Here is a 20038-nt window from a genome sequence, read left to right on the forward strand (position 1 = left end):
CTTGTTGCTGTATTGATAACAGGAATTGGGATAAATCAAGTACATGACTACTTTCAGTGATATCAGGAAATGCAGCATACACCTCGACAGCCTGTGTATTTATTAGCACAAGCGAATAGTCATCATCTTCACCGATAAACACAGCACGACCGTCACAATACATTTCAGCATGCAGAAAGAATATCCCGTTATCGTAAACTTTAAAAATAAGGCAACCCTTGTTTTGAGGTGGCCAAAAACCGGCATTGTCTTTGGGATTTCTTTCATAAAACGACAAGACCACGTATTTGCCATCAGGAGAGATGGACAGGAATCTGCAATGATTTGGCCCAGGGTCTTTCAATAGATGAGTAATATCAATACTGACATGAGCATCCTCCTCTGGATCTGTTGTTAATGTATCATCGTCGGAGGCTTGTTTAATGACGACTTCATCAAATTTACGTCTTGTCAGGAAGGTTCTGATCTGATTGTTGGAGTTCTTAGCATACAGGGTGGTTCCGTTGTCATCGTATTTTTGATAAGTCATGTAGGCCAACCATTCTCTATTGGTAGAAATATCAAGCAGAATCACTTCGGATCGCGTGTCCTCATGAAAGACAGGATCTACCATACATTTCTTTTCATTACCTCCGCCGTTGAAATCAGTTTCAATATTTTCAAGAATGTCTTCATTTCCAGTTTCGATATCTTCAACCTTAAAGCACGACATCATTGTGTTTTCAAAAAATAAGAATAAGAATAAAGAGAGTAAACAATGATTATTATTTTTTCAGAAAAATATAAGGGAGGAGACTTGAAAAGGTGCTTGAATGTCTATACCATTACGCTGTTACACGACATTCGGAGATGCAAACAAACAAAACTACGATCGTTTCAAAAACTTTAATTGTAGGTCGTACACTTGACAGTGATATGAAAATCTTTTTTTCGCTTTGAAATAAGAGACATACAAATCAACCACAATCTCATAAGTCTATACCCAAGTCTTTTACATGACTAATGCTTCCATTGGAGGTTGTGAATAACCGTCCGATGTAGACAAAGGTTATACATTGTAAGTTGAAAGAAGGAAATGCAAGCTGTTTATTACAAAGAAAAAAACAGTTGCTTGGCCCATTTTGCGGATCAGACCAAAAAAAAAAGAAACTCTTTGTGTAATATTAAAAATGAGGAACAACTATTTATAAATATGGGAATTTTGTCTATCGACTTATGGTATCAAGATTAGAAATTCTGAACGATGACTTTTTTACATGAGGATCAATTTTTTTCATTCTTTTTTTCAGGAGCGTCGTACATGGTCATAACCTGTTTATACCTATATACAGAAAAAACAATTTACCAAAAAAAGGTACAAACATTATGTGAAGAAGGAGTCATTATGTTAAGTGCACATCAATTATAAGAGCTGTGCCCATTTTTTCTTTTTTTAATTTTTTGTTATTCATACTGAACTTGAGAACCAAAACAATTAGTAAATGATACGATTATTATTATTTTTTACATCTGGTACCACTCTTAATGGCGCAGAAGAAAAATGACATATTGCCACTTTTAATTGAAAGCCGTAGAATGCCATGTTTTAAAAATAGAAAGACATACGTGTACCAGCAATTTTTCTTTTTTTGTTATGGGAACAAACGCTTTATACAAATTGAGGAGTTAAAGTATTTCCTCATTAAGGATGTCGTGTCAAAACCTATGCATTTCAGTGTTACCTGACAATTCCGATGTGTGGGTAAAGAAAACCGCTCCCGACAGTCATTGGCCAGGATATCTCATTTATATGTTCTCTTCCGGGATCAAGGTAATACAAATACTCTGCGGAGAGAACATGGATGTCATATCCTATGGACTAGACCAAATCCTATACGGAGTACAAAATGTCATGCAGCTACATCTCTCCAATACATGTTCTTCCCCACTTATAATGATGGTGTCTTCGAGAGAAAAACGTGGGTTTCTATATTAGTATTCTAACCTAAACCTTTCCGTCTTCCTTTTTTTTTTATTTTTATTTTTGAAACTGAAGAAAAATTCCCAAATTTATAATCATCACGTTATCCTGTCTGTAGGCACATAAACTATTGAAAATTGCTGAGCAAATGATTAACGATCAACAAACACAATGTCATGAGTATGCCTTAAATAAAAATTGGAAACGGAGATTTCTGTAGGTATTAAAAATCTACCCATTACAACAAAAACATCGCTGCAATCATTCCCCTTATTCTGAATCTGGTGGCGGGTTTCCCTGATATCTCGATAACCCCTTTCAAAGCCAATGATTTATTTATAAACACTTTTAATGAAACACAAGCTGTGATTTTGCCATTACCATATACAGCAGACGATCTAGAGACCTGATGAATATCCCCAATTAAGGAAGATAATGACGAACACAAAAGGACTCGCCCAGAACGTGCATTTTATACAACATGTCCGGAACTATTACTATTATTTCGGATAGGTAATAGTGGTTGTCTTTGATCTGAAAAAATCAATTTTAATTAGATGCAAGGTTTTTTTTTAAGTTGGCCATTATAGTAGATTGGTAGACTGACAAAAATGTTTTTAACCTACGTTAAGCTTAAGCTGATTAAAAACTCGTGAACAAAATTTTTTTTTAATCCCTGTTGGCATGGGGCAAAAGAAAACTTTGATGTAAATTTTATAATTCTTTGCAATAAAACATCTATGGGCTTACAATATTTGACAAAGAAATATTACTCCTGGTATGTAACTGTTAATTTTGTATTTAAGTCTTATATTCGTTGCACTTGTTATACGCTGTAGTTTTTTAGCTTTTAATGACACATTATTTGTGATCGCATGCGTTGGAAGCAGATTTTAAGTCGATCTCTGTACACATAGTGTTCTCCCAATTGGATTATACGTACAGGGGATATAAGCAGAACAATGAAATATTACAGTGTCACAGCCCCTTAAATACTTCCGCTCCCAATTGTGCGATTACGATCATCAGATCAGTAAGTGCTCAATATAGTTGGGACCTTTCTTTCATCTTCCTTTACAATAACGAAGCTAGACGCAATTTTATCGTTTTTATAACTGGTCCACGTTTAAGTCATAACAAAGCAGAATCCAACTTTAATATTTCATAAAGGGTCCACGCTTACATTATAACAGATCTACGCTTAAGTCATAAAGGGGACAGGCTCAAGTGAAAGTGGGGGAGAATTACATTTTATATCTAAAGCCATGAGTTTATTTCTATGGACACATAAAAAATCGCTGTGGTGACCTAGCAAGGCTATAGCCATATTAGAGCTAACAAAGGTTTATCCATGCTGATACCATTTGTGATATAAGCTTAACAATAAATGCCATAGTAAGGACTATAAGGATATTACATCACAAGTCTAATTTAGTACGTCCGGGAAATACTTAAAATTTAGATTAAAGCAAAGAGAGTTAAGAAGACTTAACATTTATTAGAGCAAGACTAAATTAGTGACTATGTAATAATTGTGTACATTTTTGGTTAATCAATGATAACTTCAAGATAGCACTAGAGATATGAACACAGCAGACAGTCTTTTATATAAATACTCGTATATTTCATTTATTAATAAAGACATCTTATAAACAGTCTCAAACTACTCCTATAGTCTTTTTATAATTTAACTTTACCTTAAAACACAACAGCGCTCTGTGTATCGATTGTTATATAAAGTTTCAATTGAGCAAAATTTGTCTGAGCAAATAGGACAAAGTGTTTTTGACTCGTCGTCCATTTTTTTTTCATTTTGTTAAGTATCGTATGGAAACTTTCGATTTGTTTTATTGTTGAATCTAACATAGGTTGGAAGTCAGCCTTGATTCTTTTAGGTTTGTTGAGAGTAAGTTGGGTAAGCCCTTTTCAAGTTTTTTGTAGGTATTCTAATTGTTATTTTTTCGGTTTCTTTTGCAGGTATTCTAATTGTTATTGTTTCGGTGTCTTTTGTATTTTCTATATGTTTTTGGTTTTGTTGGTTTATAATTTGGTTTTGGTTTTTTTGAATTATTTCTTGTCTTTGGGTTATTAGGGTTTTTTCTTAATTTTGTTTCAGCGAAAATTGAGGAGTTTGAACACGATCAAAATAGGGTGTTGGTCCACCCCACAAGCCTTCGGCTCACCTTCTTTTCCTCACATTTATGCAAAGAATGATGCGATTTATTGGTAATAATATACCAGAGTAGACACTTAAGAAATATCCACTTATATCCTTCTAGATATTGGTGCAAATATGACGGATCCCATGTTCAGGGGTTTATATCGTGGAAAGCAATCTCACGCAGGTAAATAAGGCCAAACATTTGCAATCATGTAACGTCTCTAAAACGAATTCAATTAGACGACCTCCCCTTGGTTTTAAAGCGTGCACGCGATGCAGGCGTTGAAAAAATATTTATTACAGGCACAAACCTAGAAGACTCTAGGGAAGCGATTGAGGCCATCGAAAGTAACAATGACGGTAAAAAAGAGACTAGCTTCACCATTAGAAACAAAACTCATTCATTCTTTTAGCAAAGGGATTCTTGTACTCAACAGTAGGTTGTCACCCAACTCGTTGTACTGAATTCGAAGAATATAAGGATGGACCCCAAGCTTATTACGACGAGTTATTAAAGCTTGCCACCTCTTCCAAAGTAGTGGTAGCTATTGGTGAATGCGGTCTTGATTACGATCGTTTACATTTCTGCCCTAAAGAAACACAACAAAAATATTTTCAAATGCAATTCGACTTGGCAGAAAATACGAAACTACCAATGTTTCTTCATAATCGTAACACAGGTGACGACTTCTATGAGTTGGTAAAAGCTAACCGACACAAATTCAAGTATGGTGTTGTCCACTCTTTTACAGGCAGTTTGGAAGAAATGAAGAAATTGGTGGAATTGGACTTACATATCGGTGTCAATGGATGCTCCCTCAAGACAGAAGAAAATTTGCAAGTTGTGAAAGAAATCCCTGAAGATAAGCTCATGATCGAAACGGATGCACCATGGTGTGATATTCGTCCTACCCACGCATCGTTTGCTCATCTTAAAAATGTCACTGCAGCAGAAATGGCCTTATATTCGCCTCCTAGTAAGAAGAAGGAAAAGTTTGAAATGGGGTGTATGGTGAAGAGTAGAAATGAGCCTTGTACGATGGGTCTCGTATTACATGTGGTGGCTTCAGTTAGAAATATAGATCCTTTAGAGTTATCACAAACCATTTGGAAAAACACTTGTCAAGTGTTCCAGCCAGAAGAATAAAATATATATGTGAAAAAAAAAGTAATAGTTTTTATTATAGTATATTTAAAGATAAAGACCTTCAGGGGTTCCTTCACTCTTTCTATACAAGACCTTCTCTCTAGCCTTACGGAAATCATCTGCAACAACCTTCATACGACGTTCACGCAATGCCATCAAACCTGACTCTGTACAAATAGCCTGAATAAGATAATAATGGTTAATAAGTTATGAATAATTGCACAAGTTTGTTAGTTTTACCTTGATATCAGCACCCGATAAATCATCCTTTGACATGACAAATTCTTCTAAATCGACATCGTCAGATAATGTCATCCTTGAGGTGTGGATATTAAAGATTCTACGCTTAGTCTTGACGTCGGGAAGAGGGAATTCGATCTTACGATCAATACGACCAGGACGAATCAATGCAGGATCCAAACTATCGATTTTATTGGTAGCCATAATGACCTTAACATCGCCTCTTGAATCGAAACCATCCAATTGATTCAATAATTCCAACATGGTACGTTGGATTTCACGTTCACCACCAGAGGTGGAATCATAACGTTTTGTACCGATAGCATCAATTTCATCAATGAAAACAATAGAGGGGGCATTTTCTTCAGCAACACGGAATAATTCACGAACAAGTTTAGGACCATCACCCAAATATTTTTGAATCAATTCGGAACCAACAATACGCAAGAAAGTAGCACTTGTTTGATTGGCAACAGCCTTTGCTAAAAGGGTTTTACCGGTACCTGGAATACCATAGAGAATAACACCCTTTGGTGGTTTAATACCCATCTCCTCATAAAGTTCAGGATGTGTAAGAGGCAATTCGACAGCTTCTTTAATTTCTTGTACTTGTTTTTCCAAACCACCAATGTCAGCATAAGACTCAGTAGGAGCCTTTTCTAACTTCATGACACTCACCATAGGATCTGTATCGTCACCGAGAACACCAACAACAGACATTGTCTTGTGATGTAATAACACACTACAGCCAGGTTCTAACAAGTCTTTATCAACAAAACTCATTACAGAGACGTAGTATTCTGGTCCAGTAGCTGAAGAAACAATAACGTGATCATCGTCAATGATTTCTTCTAATGAACCAACTGTCATGGGAGAACCACGAAGGTCATCCACTCTAGTTCTCTCTTCTTGATCTCTTTCCTCTTGAGGCTTAAGTCTTTCTTGGTTCTGTACGAATTCTTCTTCAAGTAACAAGTAATCCTTAATACGCTCCATCTTGAGCATCTTGAGACGACAACGTGTGGTGGGGTAGACTAATCAACATTTAAGTATTTTATATGCTAAATGTCGTGTTTTTATTTTATCTTTCTTTACCTTGAGGTAACTTGGCAGTTGTATCGGGTCCTCTCTTCTTCTTCTTACCGACACGAGTGGGTACAGGAGGTTCCCACTTCTTCTTCTTATCTTTATCCTATTTTTTAAAACACAAATTATTTAGTATATACTTTCTTGCTTTATTCTCCTGTACTCTTTACCTTGTCTTTCTTATCGTTGCCTCTTGGCATACCGGATTGAGAATTTCCCTATACGATACATTTATATCAGTATCAAAAGTCAATACACTCAATTCATTATTTTAAGTGTACCATTTTCAAATATTTCTTAGTTTTGCTTTAAAAGGTGAAAAAAGAAAATGAAAGGGCGTTGCACATTTAAAAAAAGCCTGCGCGTCCTACAGGAAATGTACGTCAGCGTCGTGACTGGTATACCGATTTGAACTCACCAAAAGGGAAAACCTTCATGATTTTTTTTATCATATTATACGTGAGATATCGAAGTGCATACAATGTAAGCATTGCCATTTCCACTACTACTCTTCTTCTTCTAAATCATTCATATAATAGGGTCAAGACACCAAAAAAGACATATTTCGGAAAAAAGGTATAACCAGATTACCTTTGCGTTTAGTAAATTCTTTTTTTTTTAAAACCTTCGAGTCATTTAGTATGCTGGAGCTGAAAGTGAAGAGGATTATGATGGACCTCTCAATTTATTAACGACGAGAAGACCATTCAAGAATCCCAAATATAAAACTGTAAAAAAAAATAAGAATTTAAAGCAAATTCTTACCATGGAGAGAGATCAACAACTCGCTTTAGATATCCCCACTTGTAAGACCTTCTAGTTGTTGCGTAAAACAATAATTATTAATGACGAAAACAAATAGATGAAAATATTGAATGTGCACCGTCAATTTTGCCTCAAAAGAAGTATTGCGATATTACAGGATTAGATGCTAAATACACCGATCCAAAGACAGGTTTACGATATCACAATGCAGAAATTTATCAATTTATTAGCACATTAGGTGTACCCAATGTTCAAGCATATTTAGCAAGTAGAAATGCAGCCGTTGTTCTTAAATAATATCCCCCCACCCCCTTCTTCATCCTTTGTATCATCATTCCTCGTCGCTATCCTCCTAAAAATAAACGTTTAGGCGAATATAATAAACATTTTTTTTTCACAAACGTACCATCTCATATCCTGCTAATGCTTGATCTATTAAAGCTCTCATATCATCATTCCTACCGACCACATAATCCCCCACAGTGGATTTTGCTTTGTTTTGAATGCTGCACAGAAAATAGTTAATGCAACGCATTTTTGTAAAGTTTCTTTCATTTTTTTTTACCGTGGATCAGCACCTGAATCTAAAAGAATGTCCACCATGCTAATAGCAACTTCGGGATCATCCTCATATCTCACAGCTAAATGTAGCGGTGTGTCTCCTTGGTTATTTCGCAAGTTGACATTAATTCCGGGAATATCAACCAAAATTTCCAAGCACGTCAAAGAGCCAAATCGAGCACTATATAGCTTTTAGCATGTATATTCAATAAAAAATAGTGATGTATATATATATTACGCATAATGAAGAGCTGTGTCACCTAAAGCGTCAGCATAATTAATATCTATATCTCCTTCCTTGAGAACATCTTCCAACATTTCGTCTTGGTCATTTCGACAAGCTGCTAAAATGAGATCGTCTTTTGATTTGAAAGTAAAGGGAGAAAGGAAAATTAAGTTTATAAGTCTAGGACATGAAGGTATTGTAATTAGGTTCTTGGTTCTTTACTGTCAGTTGTTCCTTGATCGTCAGACATTGTATATGGTAGAATGAAAAGAAAAACACGAAATTCTATCAAGCCTAAAAAAAAAGAATCTTTTTCTCTGCCAGAAAGACTTTTGTGTAATGTAGGACCAAATATTTGATAAAAATAAATCCCATTTTATACATATTATGTGGTAAACTAGCGTGTCAATACATGTAATTCTCTCTTTTCCCAATCTAAGACTTATCATACACAAAAGGCAATCAACAATAAAATATCAATACGCTTATGTCTGAGCAATTGTTTTTTTTTTTTTTTTTTTTTTTTTTTTTGGCGAAGTCTGTACATATAGGCTTAAAAGAAAAGTTTAAGTCCATTAACGTGCCACATCATTTTGACTTTTTCTAAACTTTATAGGTTAGTTTAGCTTTTTTTTTTTCATAAAATATGCTTTACCATTGGTACATGCTAGTATTGAGACGTTGATAGACAATCATCATGCACAAAATGCTTCTATAACGCTATATGTCAAGGTCAGTGCAAAAGACCGACCTACAATAATTTCGTAACAGTACATTGTGATCATCCTCGGTGATTACACCTGATATTACCTATAAAGATCTTTGGCTATGATATCTGTTCGTATTCATTCTTTGTATGTGCTTCGTATTGGTATAATCTCCCTAATATAGCTCACCACTCCCGAGGGTTACTTGAGTTGATTACGTTCTTGGCTTTAAAAAAGTTGACAGTCCAACTTTTAGCACAATCATTCACGTTATTGAGCTCCATTAGCATTAAACTTTTCTTGGTGGCCGTGAATGCTCCTTTTTTAATACAAGATTACTTGACATTAACGAAAGAAAAAAAAACACTGGTGCCAAAAAGATGTCTGTCTATTATATAAGGGTAAAAGCATCTTATTACAGCCTAAATAGGTTGATTTATCCCATCCTTTGCCTAAGAACTTTTTTAAGCTCTCCGCATTTCATCTTATACTGAAGGCTTTTAAAATTTATGATGAGCAAAAAAAAAAAAAATATAATGATCAAAGAAAAAAAAACTTTTTATTTTTATAAATGATAATGATAATCTATAAACTATACTAATAAGTGCTTCTCCTAGTTCCCAGCATAAAATATCTGGTTAACAGGCCAGACCACGAGAAGGTGGAAGCACATCCTGGCCCAAAAAGTAAATTCCGATAAACCATCTTCATTACAGCACCTGATAATTCTACATGCCACCTACCCACAATGCGCAAACATAAGAATCACCAGGACCAAATACCCCCTACACCATGTTGGGGTGGTGCTTTTTACCCTGGCAGTAGAATCGTAGCAACCGCACCTGGACGAGTATTGGCTTTAAGGTTAACATTCCGTGTAGATGAGGTAACTGTCCAACAGGATGCCAATCTATGGCTGCCTATAGAATGCAATATCTCTAGCGTAGACGTAAACAAGGCAAAGCACTTACAAGATGCATTCGGGTACTAAACTTCCTACTGTCATCAGATCCCGACCAAAAATAACAACCCACACCAATTCCAATGACCAAGAACGTATCGACTGGCTTCAAACGGCTACGACCATCCCACCGTCTAGTAACACGCCCTATATTCACCCTCCACCAAGCAACGGGTGTGGCACTAGTTTTAGTAAGAAGTTCCTGGAACAAAAGGCGACAAGCCCCAGTCAGATTGTTGTACTGAAATCCGAATGAAGCGATACAGACAACGACCAAGGCCATTGCCTAGCGACTTTGACAACCAGCAGACTCCTCAATGTAATCTTTTTAGGGATTACTACGGCCTTTGGAACACTGCCCGATCTGTAATGAAGTGGATAGATTTAACGGAAAACGAACAGAGTCGAGAGTGTCATTCTTGTGCTGAGCCATGCTAACTTCTCTGTTCTAATGTTTAAAAAAGAATAAAAAGATAAAGAGCGTTTTTTTCGCAGCAGTCTTCCTTTTATACCAAAAAATTTTTTTTTGTTTATTTTGTTGATTTTGTCTAGGCTACTTTTACAAACTTGATTTTTTTTTTCACTACTTTTTGAACATATGTGTTATCCTTTGAATAATCCATAAAATTCTCATCTCATCCGTGTGCATATCATGGTTACTTTCTTCATTGGATGTCGAGAAAATGAGCATTGAATTTTTGCTTTTCATGGGAGATGTTCTTTTTGTGCAACGGATTAAAAAAAAAAAAGATCGGCAAGATTAAACAATTTTGCATATGATTCCTTAAGCCCGTCATGATAAATAATTTTTTCAAGTGTTTGAAACTAATTCAAGGCCTATATTTACATCGATCGAGTGCGCAGCACACTTTTGCATCCATGCTATCATCTTCCAATATATTTTTGTTCAGATAAGGAAAAAGGTATACTGGCGTAAATAGCACCTCTCTTAGAAGATGGGGAATCTATCGGAAACCTTCTACCTGTATAAGCATTTAGATATTTCGCTGGATATCTCTCAAGTTATTTAATAAAATACCCCCAACATCAGACATCTAAATAATCTTACGGGTTTGATGTTTAGATTAAGACTCTAAACGGAAGGCCCGATTTGACTAATTTTTATGACACAAGATGTTACATAATTATAAAAGTAATTTTTATAACTATCCTCAGACCAAAACAGTGACACTATATCTGACTTCAATGAACTGTTTTATCCTTCCCTTTAACATTCGTCAATATGAGTGTATATTCGGTTGTGCTGAAATATTCAGCTAACATTGATAAAATGAAATGTCGTTCTACTACGACAATATAACTATCAAAATGTGCTGCAGTCTACTAAAAATAATTCTGCTGGTTTAGGTAAACATGGCGTTACTGGGCCGGAACAGTCCATTATAATTCCGCACATCAACATTTGCTCTTGTCATACGATGTTATATGTTTTATTGACTAGTATTGATTCATGCAAAAAAATTTCATGATCGCGTGTTTGCTGCCCAATGTCACTGTCGAAACTGATGGAAGCTAAAAAAAAAAAGGTTTTTTTGGGGTTTGGAAAAGGCGGACGGCAGTACTGAGTCCGGTGCGGGATATATTCGGGTGCTTTCGTTCCCAAACGCTGGCCATTACTTCGGGTAGCGGCCTCAGAAACCCCCCTTTTTTATATAATTTAATGAAAATGCAAAGTATATAAGCAATTCTATTGGCTGATTTTTACTCCAACCCAAATGCATGAAAAATGTTTCTCTTTTTCATTGAGGCGGGGTTTGAATGCTGTTGACAACGGCTAATGGGCTTCCATTCATCAATTACTATGGAGATTGTGCAAGTCAAGAGCCAATTAATACCCTATTCTCAAGTAACATACATTTATTTAAAGGAAACTAGAGTTGTGACTCTACAAGACATAAACATGCATTGTCGACGGAGGACCAAGATGAAAAACGAGATTTGTCTTGGTATTTGCACATACGAAAATAATTGACAATTGCATGAAAAAAATCTCAGGACCCTTCTTTTTTTTTTGAAGATTGTTATGGCTAGATTACAAATCGAGTTTACACACTTTTTTCTTCCCGATCTTTGCGATATTACAGCTGAAAGATTTCAAGTCGGTCTCCTAGTTTCTGAATGGGATTGTTGTAAGTTACTTTTCTATTACAATTTTGATCTCGGATATTAACAAAACCACGCATATAGGCTTTGTGACCACTCAAAAACAGAAAAGATTGCGTGGATCGAAAAACAATAAATAAAACTTTCTAAAGAATTATTCACTTTCTTTTACTAGCTGGCCAAAGAAGAACGACCTCCGCTTATCCTCAGTGGAATCTAAGCGAATAGCTCCTAGAAGCGACAAGTAAACAAATATAGCCTATTCATTAATCGATACAATGTAATAGGACGGCATGATTCCGAGAAATAGATATTACTCTTGTCATTTGATGGTGTTAACAATTGTCGATCCCTCTGACTACTAAGTGACTTTTTAAAATAGAAGTATCCCACCCGCGCACACCAAACCATGTCTCCTGAACGAACTTTTAACTCACCTGAAAGAATAAATATCTGCCAGACTTGTAAGCATGAATATTCTGGAGAAAGAAATAGAAGGACATGCGTAAACGAATCTTCTTTACCATGTCAAAATCCCATTTTATCTAGTTAAGCCTTACGTCGACTGTATGCTGCATTTATTTTTCACATGTTTTATAATATCTACATTAAATGCTATCTTAACAGTAAACGGTTTTTGTCTCCTTTCTTTATACTATGAAAAATTGGCCACTATTATGTTCACATTCATTATATTAAACAATTAAATTTTAATTCAACATTCTTATTTTCTCCTTCCCCCTTCTCCCCCAGGTATGTCACACAAGCCCCAAATTTCTAAAATAGTGACCAATTGAGACTGGAAGCACAGTAAAACCTTTTTTTTCCCCTTCTAAATACTTTTTTTAAACACTCAATGCAGCAAGATTCTCGTCATCATTATAAACCAGACCCTTATAGAGCTGTTCGAAAACCTCCTAGTCCAGGTAAAATAAAATTATATATATTTTTTTTAAATGGGAAAAAAAAAGTCACTCATTCCTTTTTACAAGATGGTTATTATGAATCTCCAAGCTTAGGTTCAGAACAGTTTCACTCGAGGTCAGCCTCAGAAAGCAGCACCACTCGTTTATCAACAGCGCCTAATGCTGATATATATAATAATGATTATTATCAACAAGACCCATATGCGCCAAGACTTGAACAAAAAACAAAGAAAAAGAAGAGAACTCAGCAGCAACACCAGCAACAATTAAATAACAACAATAATAATAATGATCCCGTCGCCGGCGGAAAAAGAGCTAATTCTTACTTACCTTACTCAAATCATAAAAGAGACCCTTATGGTCCTGCCGAATCAATTCATCTACAAGAAGAAGACAGCTTACCAAGTTTTAATGCACCAAATCGCAATACAGGTCGTGGTCCAGTTGGATCAATCTTGCAAGATAATATTGTGATGGACACAATCAATGACGATTACTACGACGAGGATATGAAGTCAGAGATCAAACCAGACCAAATTATACCTCCACCCATCAAAAAGAGTTGGTGGGTTCGGCTGGGTATCAGTGGTAAAAAGCTTGTCTTTACTGTATTCGGCTTATTGGGAATTACAATTTTAATATGGTATTTTGTCTGGCCGAGGACTCCTACATTAACATTTTTGGATGCTGGATTAAAATCAGGTGGTAAATATACCGAAACCTCCATGGAGGCTGTCTGGACTGTAAATTTCACTGTGAATAATCGTGATAATTGGATACCGACAAATATAAATAATTTCGCCGTCCAAGTATTGGATGGTTCCACTGGCGAAGTATTTGGTTCTGGGAACTCAAATCACCTCATGCTAACTCCAAGAACAATTGACCAAATTATACCTATTGATATCAATATCAATTTCACTCGACAAACTGATAATCCAACATTGGTCAACCTGAGATACTCTTGTACCGTCATTAATAGAGACCAAGGTATATCTAATCCGAAGCAAACATTAGATATCGAGTTTAGAATTGTATATTATATTGCTGGTATATCCTGGCATGCGGTTTCTACATTTAGTCCTCTTTCATATTTTCAATGTCCAATGCCACCTTCATAATTCATGTAATACATTCATTAAATTGTATTCCCCGCCCATACTACTATCATTTGTCGCAATTTATTGTCATCATAATAAAAAACAATTGAAGTGATTGTCTGTCCTTTAAGCAGTCAACTGTACCATCTAGCGTCACTTACTTTCACCACTCAAACAAGCTTCTATAAAAGCCATCCTAGAAAGAAAATTACCCGTTACCAAGATCATGACACATTTTAGAAAAAAAAAATACTACATTGAAATTCAGACTTCATATGAGTCTAGTTATGACCACAATTAATTATCTTGAACTATGTCCCCAATAGTGCATAGATCCTTTAATCGTAGATTTTTGTGAGCCTCATCATAATCAGAAATACTGATAAATTTCAAAGTCTAATAATTCTATAAAACAGGCCCAGCTTCAGCCTGTGGAACGTTATAATGAGAGGCCAAAATTCGATTGGACCCAAAAGTGGCCACAAACTAGCCTAAACTTCACAATGAACTGTGCCATCTATCGAGCCCACATTTGTTCTATATGCATGTGATTAAAGTTGCACCGGTAGTTTCTTGCTCGTCTTAAGTTTGGAATCTTCGGTCTAGTTTATCCTACTTTTGGCACGTTTATCCGGTGCGGGGGTATATTAAAGTATAAATTACAAATCTCACAGATTGACTAGTGTATCGATAGTACGACTGCTTGTACCTACTCGGGCTCCTCTAATGCACATTTATCTTGTAATTTTGCATTGCTGATAGCAGCATCAGTAGTAATAATGGTAGAAGTATTAGTTGCAAAGTATAAGATGATATCACAGTTCTTGGCGCAACTAATGTATGTTTGTAGCATACTTCAAAGAAAACGCTTGGTTACCATCAGGAACAAGGTCAAACTTTCTTATTTTCCAAGCTTTAAAGATTAAATCAACCCATACTAATCTCAACTGACATACATAACTGAATATATATATATATCCCTACTCAATCCCGGAATCATCTTCGTTCCTGTTCTCCTGAACTGAATCTTAATTGAGTAATACTGGGTCATTATGTCAGGAAACAATTAAGAAAAAAGGAGTCTTTTAATATCAAGTAATTATATAACATGTGATGTCTGACTAGTTTAGAAACAACCGTGTCCTATTATCAGAAAAAAAACTTTAAACATTTTGACAAGATTACAAAGCACAGGTATGTAAGAAATTGGTATTTTATTGGGGATGTGAATACGAAAAAAAAATATATGTATATGTTTATGATAATTTACATGGTTAGATGATACGGGCATTTAATCACCATCTTGGTGAATTTATGAGAGTATCATATGCTGGCGGTAAAGAAGCCGATAACATGTTTGGATCTATATTGGAAACACTGCGGTATGATGGCACTTTCAGCAAATCAATCCCATTCCAGAGACTGGGATGTTCAGACAGAGAACTATTGGTTGTGGAGACACCTGTATCATCTTCCATAGAAGGACGTCTAGAATGGTGTCTACTACTACTATTTGAGTCAGGTATGGTCATTGGCTGTGATATGACTGTTCTTTCGGATGAAGTTATTCCATCTTGTTCGTTAAGACCATTTGTAATGGGTGTAGCAGAGGACGATATGGATAAAAATCGTGACCAGCCACTGATGGTAACAGGTTGTCTTGAATCACGTAATTCACGCGCTGGGGGTGGGGAAGTACCTAAAACAGGTTCACCAGCGGCCACTCCTGATATAGAGGAACGGGTTCTTAATGTCTCTACTACTTGAGGATGGTAGGGCACGGATCTCCACATTTCGTCATAAGCGGGTAAAGCTGTCAGTTCTTCAGTTATGGCAAATGACTCAATAATATTAACTTGGACAGCACACCTGAGTTCAGATATATGACCGTCGGCATTTACAAGTGAGATAACAAACTTTAGCCGATGTCGAATACGAATCATTTCACTGTCAGCATCTGCAAATATAATGGGTGACTTTGAAGGCACCGGTAAATCTAGCACTCGATTCCAGGTTGGGGGAGAAGAAGCCGTGGATATAGCTTCGGCGAAAGGATTATCCAGTCTGATCAAACGTACGATACGGGTGTCTGTTTTTGTGTGCTCGTTGGCGGTATATGTACAATATTCCTTTATGGATGCCATGATGGCATGTATTCTCAAATGGGAAGCGATTGGCAGGATTTTAAAGGAGATGGGTATCGTGTCGCCAAACGAAAATAGTTTTGATGGAACGCTGATATCATAGACCATTTTTTGAGCCCAAGTATTGTGAATCTCTAGGGATTGCACAAGTTCGAATTCAGAAGGTAAAATACAACGGATAATTCGAATACTCTTCTTTTTGACGCTGTTCTGGATAAATGTTGATCGTTCAATGGTGGCCTTGAGTCGATAACTAACGCTACCAATGTCGGAATCCAAAGTCTGTGGTAGGTCACCAGGAATCAATAATTCAAAGTCCCATTTATGGAGTCCGGCATTCAATACGGAAGTCTTTTTAGGCGTATTGTGTGTGGCATTTGAACGATTAAGATCGGAATGAGGTTGAGGCTTAACAAAATCCCACTCATGAGACAATATGGTACGTTCTTGCTTATGGTAATGCTGGTGATGTCCAACGCCTATATCGTAAAGTATTAGAGTGTGCAAATTAAATTTTCGAGAATAACTTTTATTCGTACCTTCTGACCAGGACACTTTCATTTTTCCTATAAACGATAAATGGACAGCTCTAACTTTAATCGCCTCGGACAAGTTTAATATGAGTGAGCCTTGAAGCATTTTACCAGCAGCCTCGTCCGGTTGCCCTAACAGTAAAATTTCGTTGGAGTGAACGTCAATTTTAAAATCAATGCTTTTTCCAAAGGTATGCATCGTATATTTTAACGGGGAGAAAGACGGGAAATGATGAAGGGAGATAGAAAAACATATGATGTTATATATATATCTGAAAAAAAAACAAGCTGGGAGGGCACTAACTCATAATAGCAGAAAGGAATTGATTCGTCTATAAAAGACGTATGGCAAGGAGTCCTGTCGGAGTACAACAATATTTATCCAATGACATATGTTTCTCTAAGCTCAATCAGACAATTTGTGCGAAGCAGTCTCGACTATATCGTGCTGTAGTTGTACCACTGTACTAGCACATGGAATATTTGATTTTTTTTTCAATAACCAAAAGAACGTACAGTGCGTCCTTATTCATCTAGACACGATCTTATAAACGTTGGTCACTTTTTGAAGTCCAATTGGCTAGTTATTTGAATTCCAATCCGACACATCTTTCTTGAGACAGACGTCTTAAACGGAATATCTAATACGTAGCGTACAAGACTATTGCACTCGGATGTTGGCAAAAAATCTTACGACTATCGCTTGTATCTGACTGTTAAAAAAATAAGGTAGGACCGGCTAGCCCGAGCAAACTCGGTTCATTACATATTGAAAGCATCAACTATTGCGATGTATTCTGTAACACTGGATCACAAAGTAAGCGACCCAAAAAAAAAACTATAATTCGAGTGGCATTTCAAACCAGCAAAGCATAAAATATCATCTCAAAGGCTGAAAGGTATGTAACACATTCAGCGGAGATAGAAGAGCTAACCTCACTCTTATCATGAAAGATGGAATATCAAGCACTCTTCTGGAGGTGTGTTATGAAGTAAGTAAGGCTTGCAATGAGACCAGAAAGTGATCAATAAACAGATCTGTAGTATGAGACACTAAAGATAGAACGATGCTGAGATAGTTGGAATGATCTTGATTGGCCAGATAATATTTTCAAATAATTTTTGTTTATCACTGAAACAATCAGATCTCGCAAGAGCTGTCAATTTTGATAGAAAAACAAGAATAACTAGATGCATATTAGTTATTTGTTGGCAATGTTTTGTGTGTGTATTTAAATTAAATCAACTGAGGGGCTGCTCCGTCACTCCGATTACACGAGAAATCCACTTTTCAGCTGTTAAATTTTGAGAAACATGCTCTAGTATGTGTTGATATTCATAAGTTAATTTTTTTTTTTTACACCTAAGATGTGCGTGATAAATTAGTTATTTTAAACTTTTTGGGAATGAAGGTGAAAAAATAAACAAAAAAAAAACCACATAAAATAGCATAGCATACACCGCCTTTTTTTTTTCAATCGATCGTGTCACATAGTCAAATAATAATTTCTGACGACTTCTCCAAGCAGGAAAACGTCCCAAGTCATATAGATATTTGGTATAGAATTAATCATGTAACGTTTCAGGAAAATCGAAAATTGGGGTCGAGATCTTAATTTTAAATATGTGTATCCTTTCACCCGACCCCCAAAACGGGAAATCGTCAGATAAAAAAAAATTGTCAGGCACAATGTTTTGTTGAGATTGTGTTATTGAGTGACATTCATTCCGGAACACTTGTCATGCCTTTATTTTTTTTAAGGTTTACATGTTACATCTAAGAAAGTAATTCAACAAATGTATATGATTTCATTCATATATCGTAAAATCAGGGTTTTTATTTATTACTTATGCTATGATTTTCATTGCATGGTTCGTCTACAAAACTAATTTTATTATAGATAATGAATATTTTGAGATTGAACTATAAATTACGCATCGTTTTGACAGTCATAAAAAAAGTTGTCTATACATTTTGGTGAAATATATGAACAAAGAGAATCAATTCCGGAATAATCTACCCGATGTCCTCTTAAAATGAAATGGCAGATAAAGTCAAGAAGAATAAAATTAAACAATAAAATCGGTGACTTATAATCTTGCATTAATATATATTGCCCAAAGAGTGCAAAAACAGACCTTTGCATAAGTATTCTTTGATTGTCTGTTCAATCGCGGATATATATAAGCAAATCGAATTCTCATTTGAATGGAACAAAAAAAAAAAAATCAAGCAATTGCAAAACTTTACTAAATCAATATGAAATTCTCTTCTTTAATATTCATGTCCTTTGCTTTTGTTGCCTATGTGTCTGCACAGGAAGACGAGACCACGACATACTATTGTGTCGGCAATGATCAATCGGGGCAGTGTATGATCCATGGGTTTGAAACTACTCCTTGTCCATCCTTTGGTATGTTGCTTAACTGTCTAGGAGGTTACAGCAGAAGATGTGGTGGCTGCCAGTCAAAGACTGCGGAAGGTGACGTTATATATGGTGATGCAATGAATAAATGGTGTTCAGACAAAGGCGGTATGGTAGTCACTGTATCTAAATTGCGTGCTTGTAATCTGTAAATTACACCTCATAGTTGTATGCTTAAATTTAACTTTAATAAACCATTTAATTTATTTATTTATTCATAAAACTACACGATTCATGTGTGTTTACCCGATTTTGCCTGGTAACGGAAAAAACAAGCTTTATCTATATACGCTGTACAATAAATATCAGATATAGTAATCTAAGCAGAAGGAGGGGTATATTTGTAGATCAGATATAGCTAAAAAATATTTTCCCTTCATTGCTGAACATATAGAGCAGGGTTTTTTTTCGTAGGAGTTTTTCTCACGCGTTTTTTTTTTTCTGCTGTGTTTATAATTTGGTTTGTTTAACATAGTTTAGTTGAAGCACCTTTATGTAATAATTTTTTAGCCACGTTTTGTCACACATACTCGTCATAGTTAGTATTTCCTTTCATCATTGTTCCTTTATATTTAATTAAAAAAGAAGAAAGAAGGCTTTCTTTGATCGAATTTTATACATATATACCATAAAAGTACATTCGTGACACATGTATCTAGGCACCAAAGCTTTAAAAGAAAAAAAAAAACCGACGCAACCAAGTTTTTCTTTTTTAATTTTTTCTCCTTATCCCCCAAAAAAAAAAAAAAAAAAAAAAAAAAAATGAAACTTATTTTTGCCCTGATTCTTTTGATAACTGTGGTTTGTGGTGATGAAATCATGCAATTGCTATGTGAAGATGTTAATCAAAAGTGCCTAATAGCAGGGTTCGAACAAACAAGCTGTCTTAAATTCGGGGCTCCCATAAATTGCGATGGCTCTGGACAGAATTGCAGAGCTTGTGAGACAAGAGACGAAATCGGAAGAGGCAT

General features: G+C 35.7%; 9 protein-coding genes across 9 annotated transcripts; 4 read left to right on the forward strand and 5 right to left on the reverse strand.

Moving 5' to 3' along the window:
* Positions 1-4089: 4089 nt before the first annotated feature.
* EV154DRAFT_497386 (uncharacterized protein) lies at positions 4090-5289 on the forward strand. Its single transcript, XM_051600263.1, has 3 exons — positions 4090-4305; positions 4362-4481; positions 4535-5289. Exons 1-3 carry the CDS (start codon positions 4254-4256, stop codon positions 5266-5268), a joined length of 906 nt encoding a protein of 301 aa, XP_051461329.1. The 5' UTR covers positions 4090-4253; the 3' UTR covers positions 5269-5289.
* On the reverse strand, positions 5276-6929 carry EV154DRAFT_437658 (P-loop containing nucleoside triphosphate hydrolase protein). The gene is made up of 5 exons (XM_051596859.1): positions 6876-6929; positions 6765-6812; positions 6604-6700; positions 5509-6542; positions 5276-5448 (listed from the first exon to the last, which is right to left on the reverse strand). The coding sequence occupies exons 1-5, from the start codon at positions 6876-6878 to the stop codon at positions 5314-5316; spliced, it is 1317 nt and encodes a 438-aa protein (XP_051461330.1). The 5' UTR covers positions 6879-6929; the 3' UTR covers positions 5276-5313.
* Positions 6930-7056: 127 nt separating this feature from the next.
* On the forward strand, positions 7057-7712 carry EV154DRAFT_497390 (YL1 nuclear protein C-terminal domain-containing protein). Its single transcript, XM_051600264.1, has 4 exons — positions 7057-7077; positions 7134-7170; positions 7235-7400; positions 7457-7712. Coding segments are annotated over exons 1-4 (405 nt in total). The 5' UTR covers positions 7057-7075; the 3' UTR covers positions 7657-7712.
* EV154DRAFT_60472 (ankyrin repeat-containing domain protein) lies at positions 7434-8631 on the reverse strand. The gene is made up of 5 exons (XM_051607423.1): positions 8369-8631; positions 8159-8279; positions 7925-8101; positions 7766-7865; positions 7434-7711 (listed from the first exon to the last, which is right to left on the reverse strand). The coding sequence occupies exons 1-5, from the start codon at positions 8394-8396 to the stop codon at positions 7691-7693; spliced, it is 447 nt and encodes a 148-aa protein (XP_051461332.1). The 5' UTR covers positions 8397-8631; the 3' UTR covers positions 7434-7690.
* Positions 8632-9400: 769 nt separating this feature from the next.
* Positions 9401-10318, reverse strand: EV154DRAFT_548791 (uncharacterized protein). Its single transcript, XM_051604827.1, has 3 exons — positions 9854-10318; positions 9668-9773; positions 9401-9592 (listed from the first exon to the last, which is right to left on the reverse strand). The coding sequence occupies exons 1-3, from the start codon at positions 10095-10097 to the stop codon at positions 9451-9453; spliced, it is 492 nt and encodes a 163-aa protein (XP_051461333.1). The 5' UTR covers positions 10098-10318; the 3' UTR covers positions 9401-9450.
* Positions 10319-11347: 1029 nt separating this feature from the next.
* EV154DRAFT_478024 (uncharacterized protein) lies at positions 11348-12465 on the reverse strand (the record flags this gene model as incomplete). The annotated part of the gene is made up of 3 exons (XM_051598149.1): positions 11348-11478; positions 12101-12197; positions 12376-12465. The coding sequence occupies 3 exons, from the start codon at positions 12463-12465 to the stop codon at positions 11348-11350; spliced, it is 318 nt and encodes a 105-aa protein (XP_051461334.1).
* A 141-nt stretch (positions 12466-12606) lies between these two features.
* Positions 12607-14256, forward strand: EV154DRAFT_497395 (uncharacterized protein). Its single transcript, XM_051600265.1, has 2 exons — positions 12607-12864; positions 12931-14256. The coding sequence occupies exons 1-2, from the start codon at positions 12795-12797 to the stop codon at positions 13983-13985; spliced, it is 1125 nt and encodes a 374-aa protein (XP_051461335.1). The 5' UTR covers positions 12607-12794; the 3' UTR covers positions 13986-14256.
* Positions 14257-15259: 1003 nt separating this feature from the next.
* On the reverse strand, positions 15260-16669 carry EV154DRAFT_414309 (uncharacterized protein; the record flags this gene model as incomplete). Its single annotated transcript, XM_051595604.1, has 2 exons — positions 15260-16587; positions 16648-16669. 2 exons carry the CDS (start codon positions 16667-16669, stop codon positions 15260-15262), a joined length of 1350 nt encoding a protein of 449 aa, XP_051461336.1.
* Positions 16670-18498: 1829 nt separating this feature from the next.
* EV154DRAFT_497399 (uncharacterized protein) lies at positions 18499-19281 on the forward strand. Its single transcript, XM_051600266.1, has one exon. The coding sequence runs from the start codon at positions 18902-18904 to the stop codon at positions 19217-19219; it is 318 nt and encodes a 105-aa protein (XP_051461337.1). The 5' UTR covers positions 18499-18901; the 3' UTR covers positions 19220-19281.
* The last annotated feature ends 757 nt before the right edge of the window (positions 19282-20038 follow it).

Source organism: Mucor mucedo (assembly GCF_025094135.1).
Source record: "Mucor mucedo strain NRRL 3635 chromosome Unknown EV154scaffold_14, whole genome shotgun sequence".
Taxonomy (NCBI): domain Eukaryota; kingdom Fungi; phylum Mucoromycota; class Mucoromycetes; order Mucorales; family Mucoraceae; genus Mucor; species Mucor mucedo.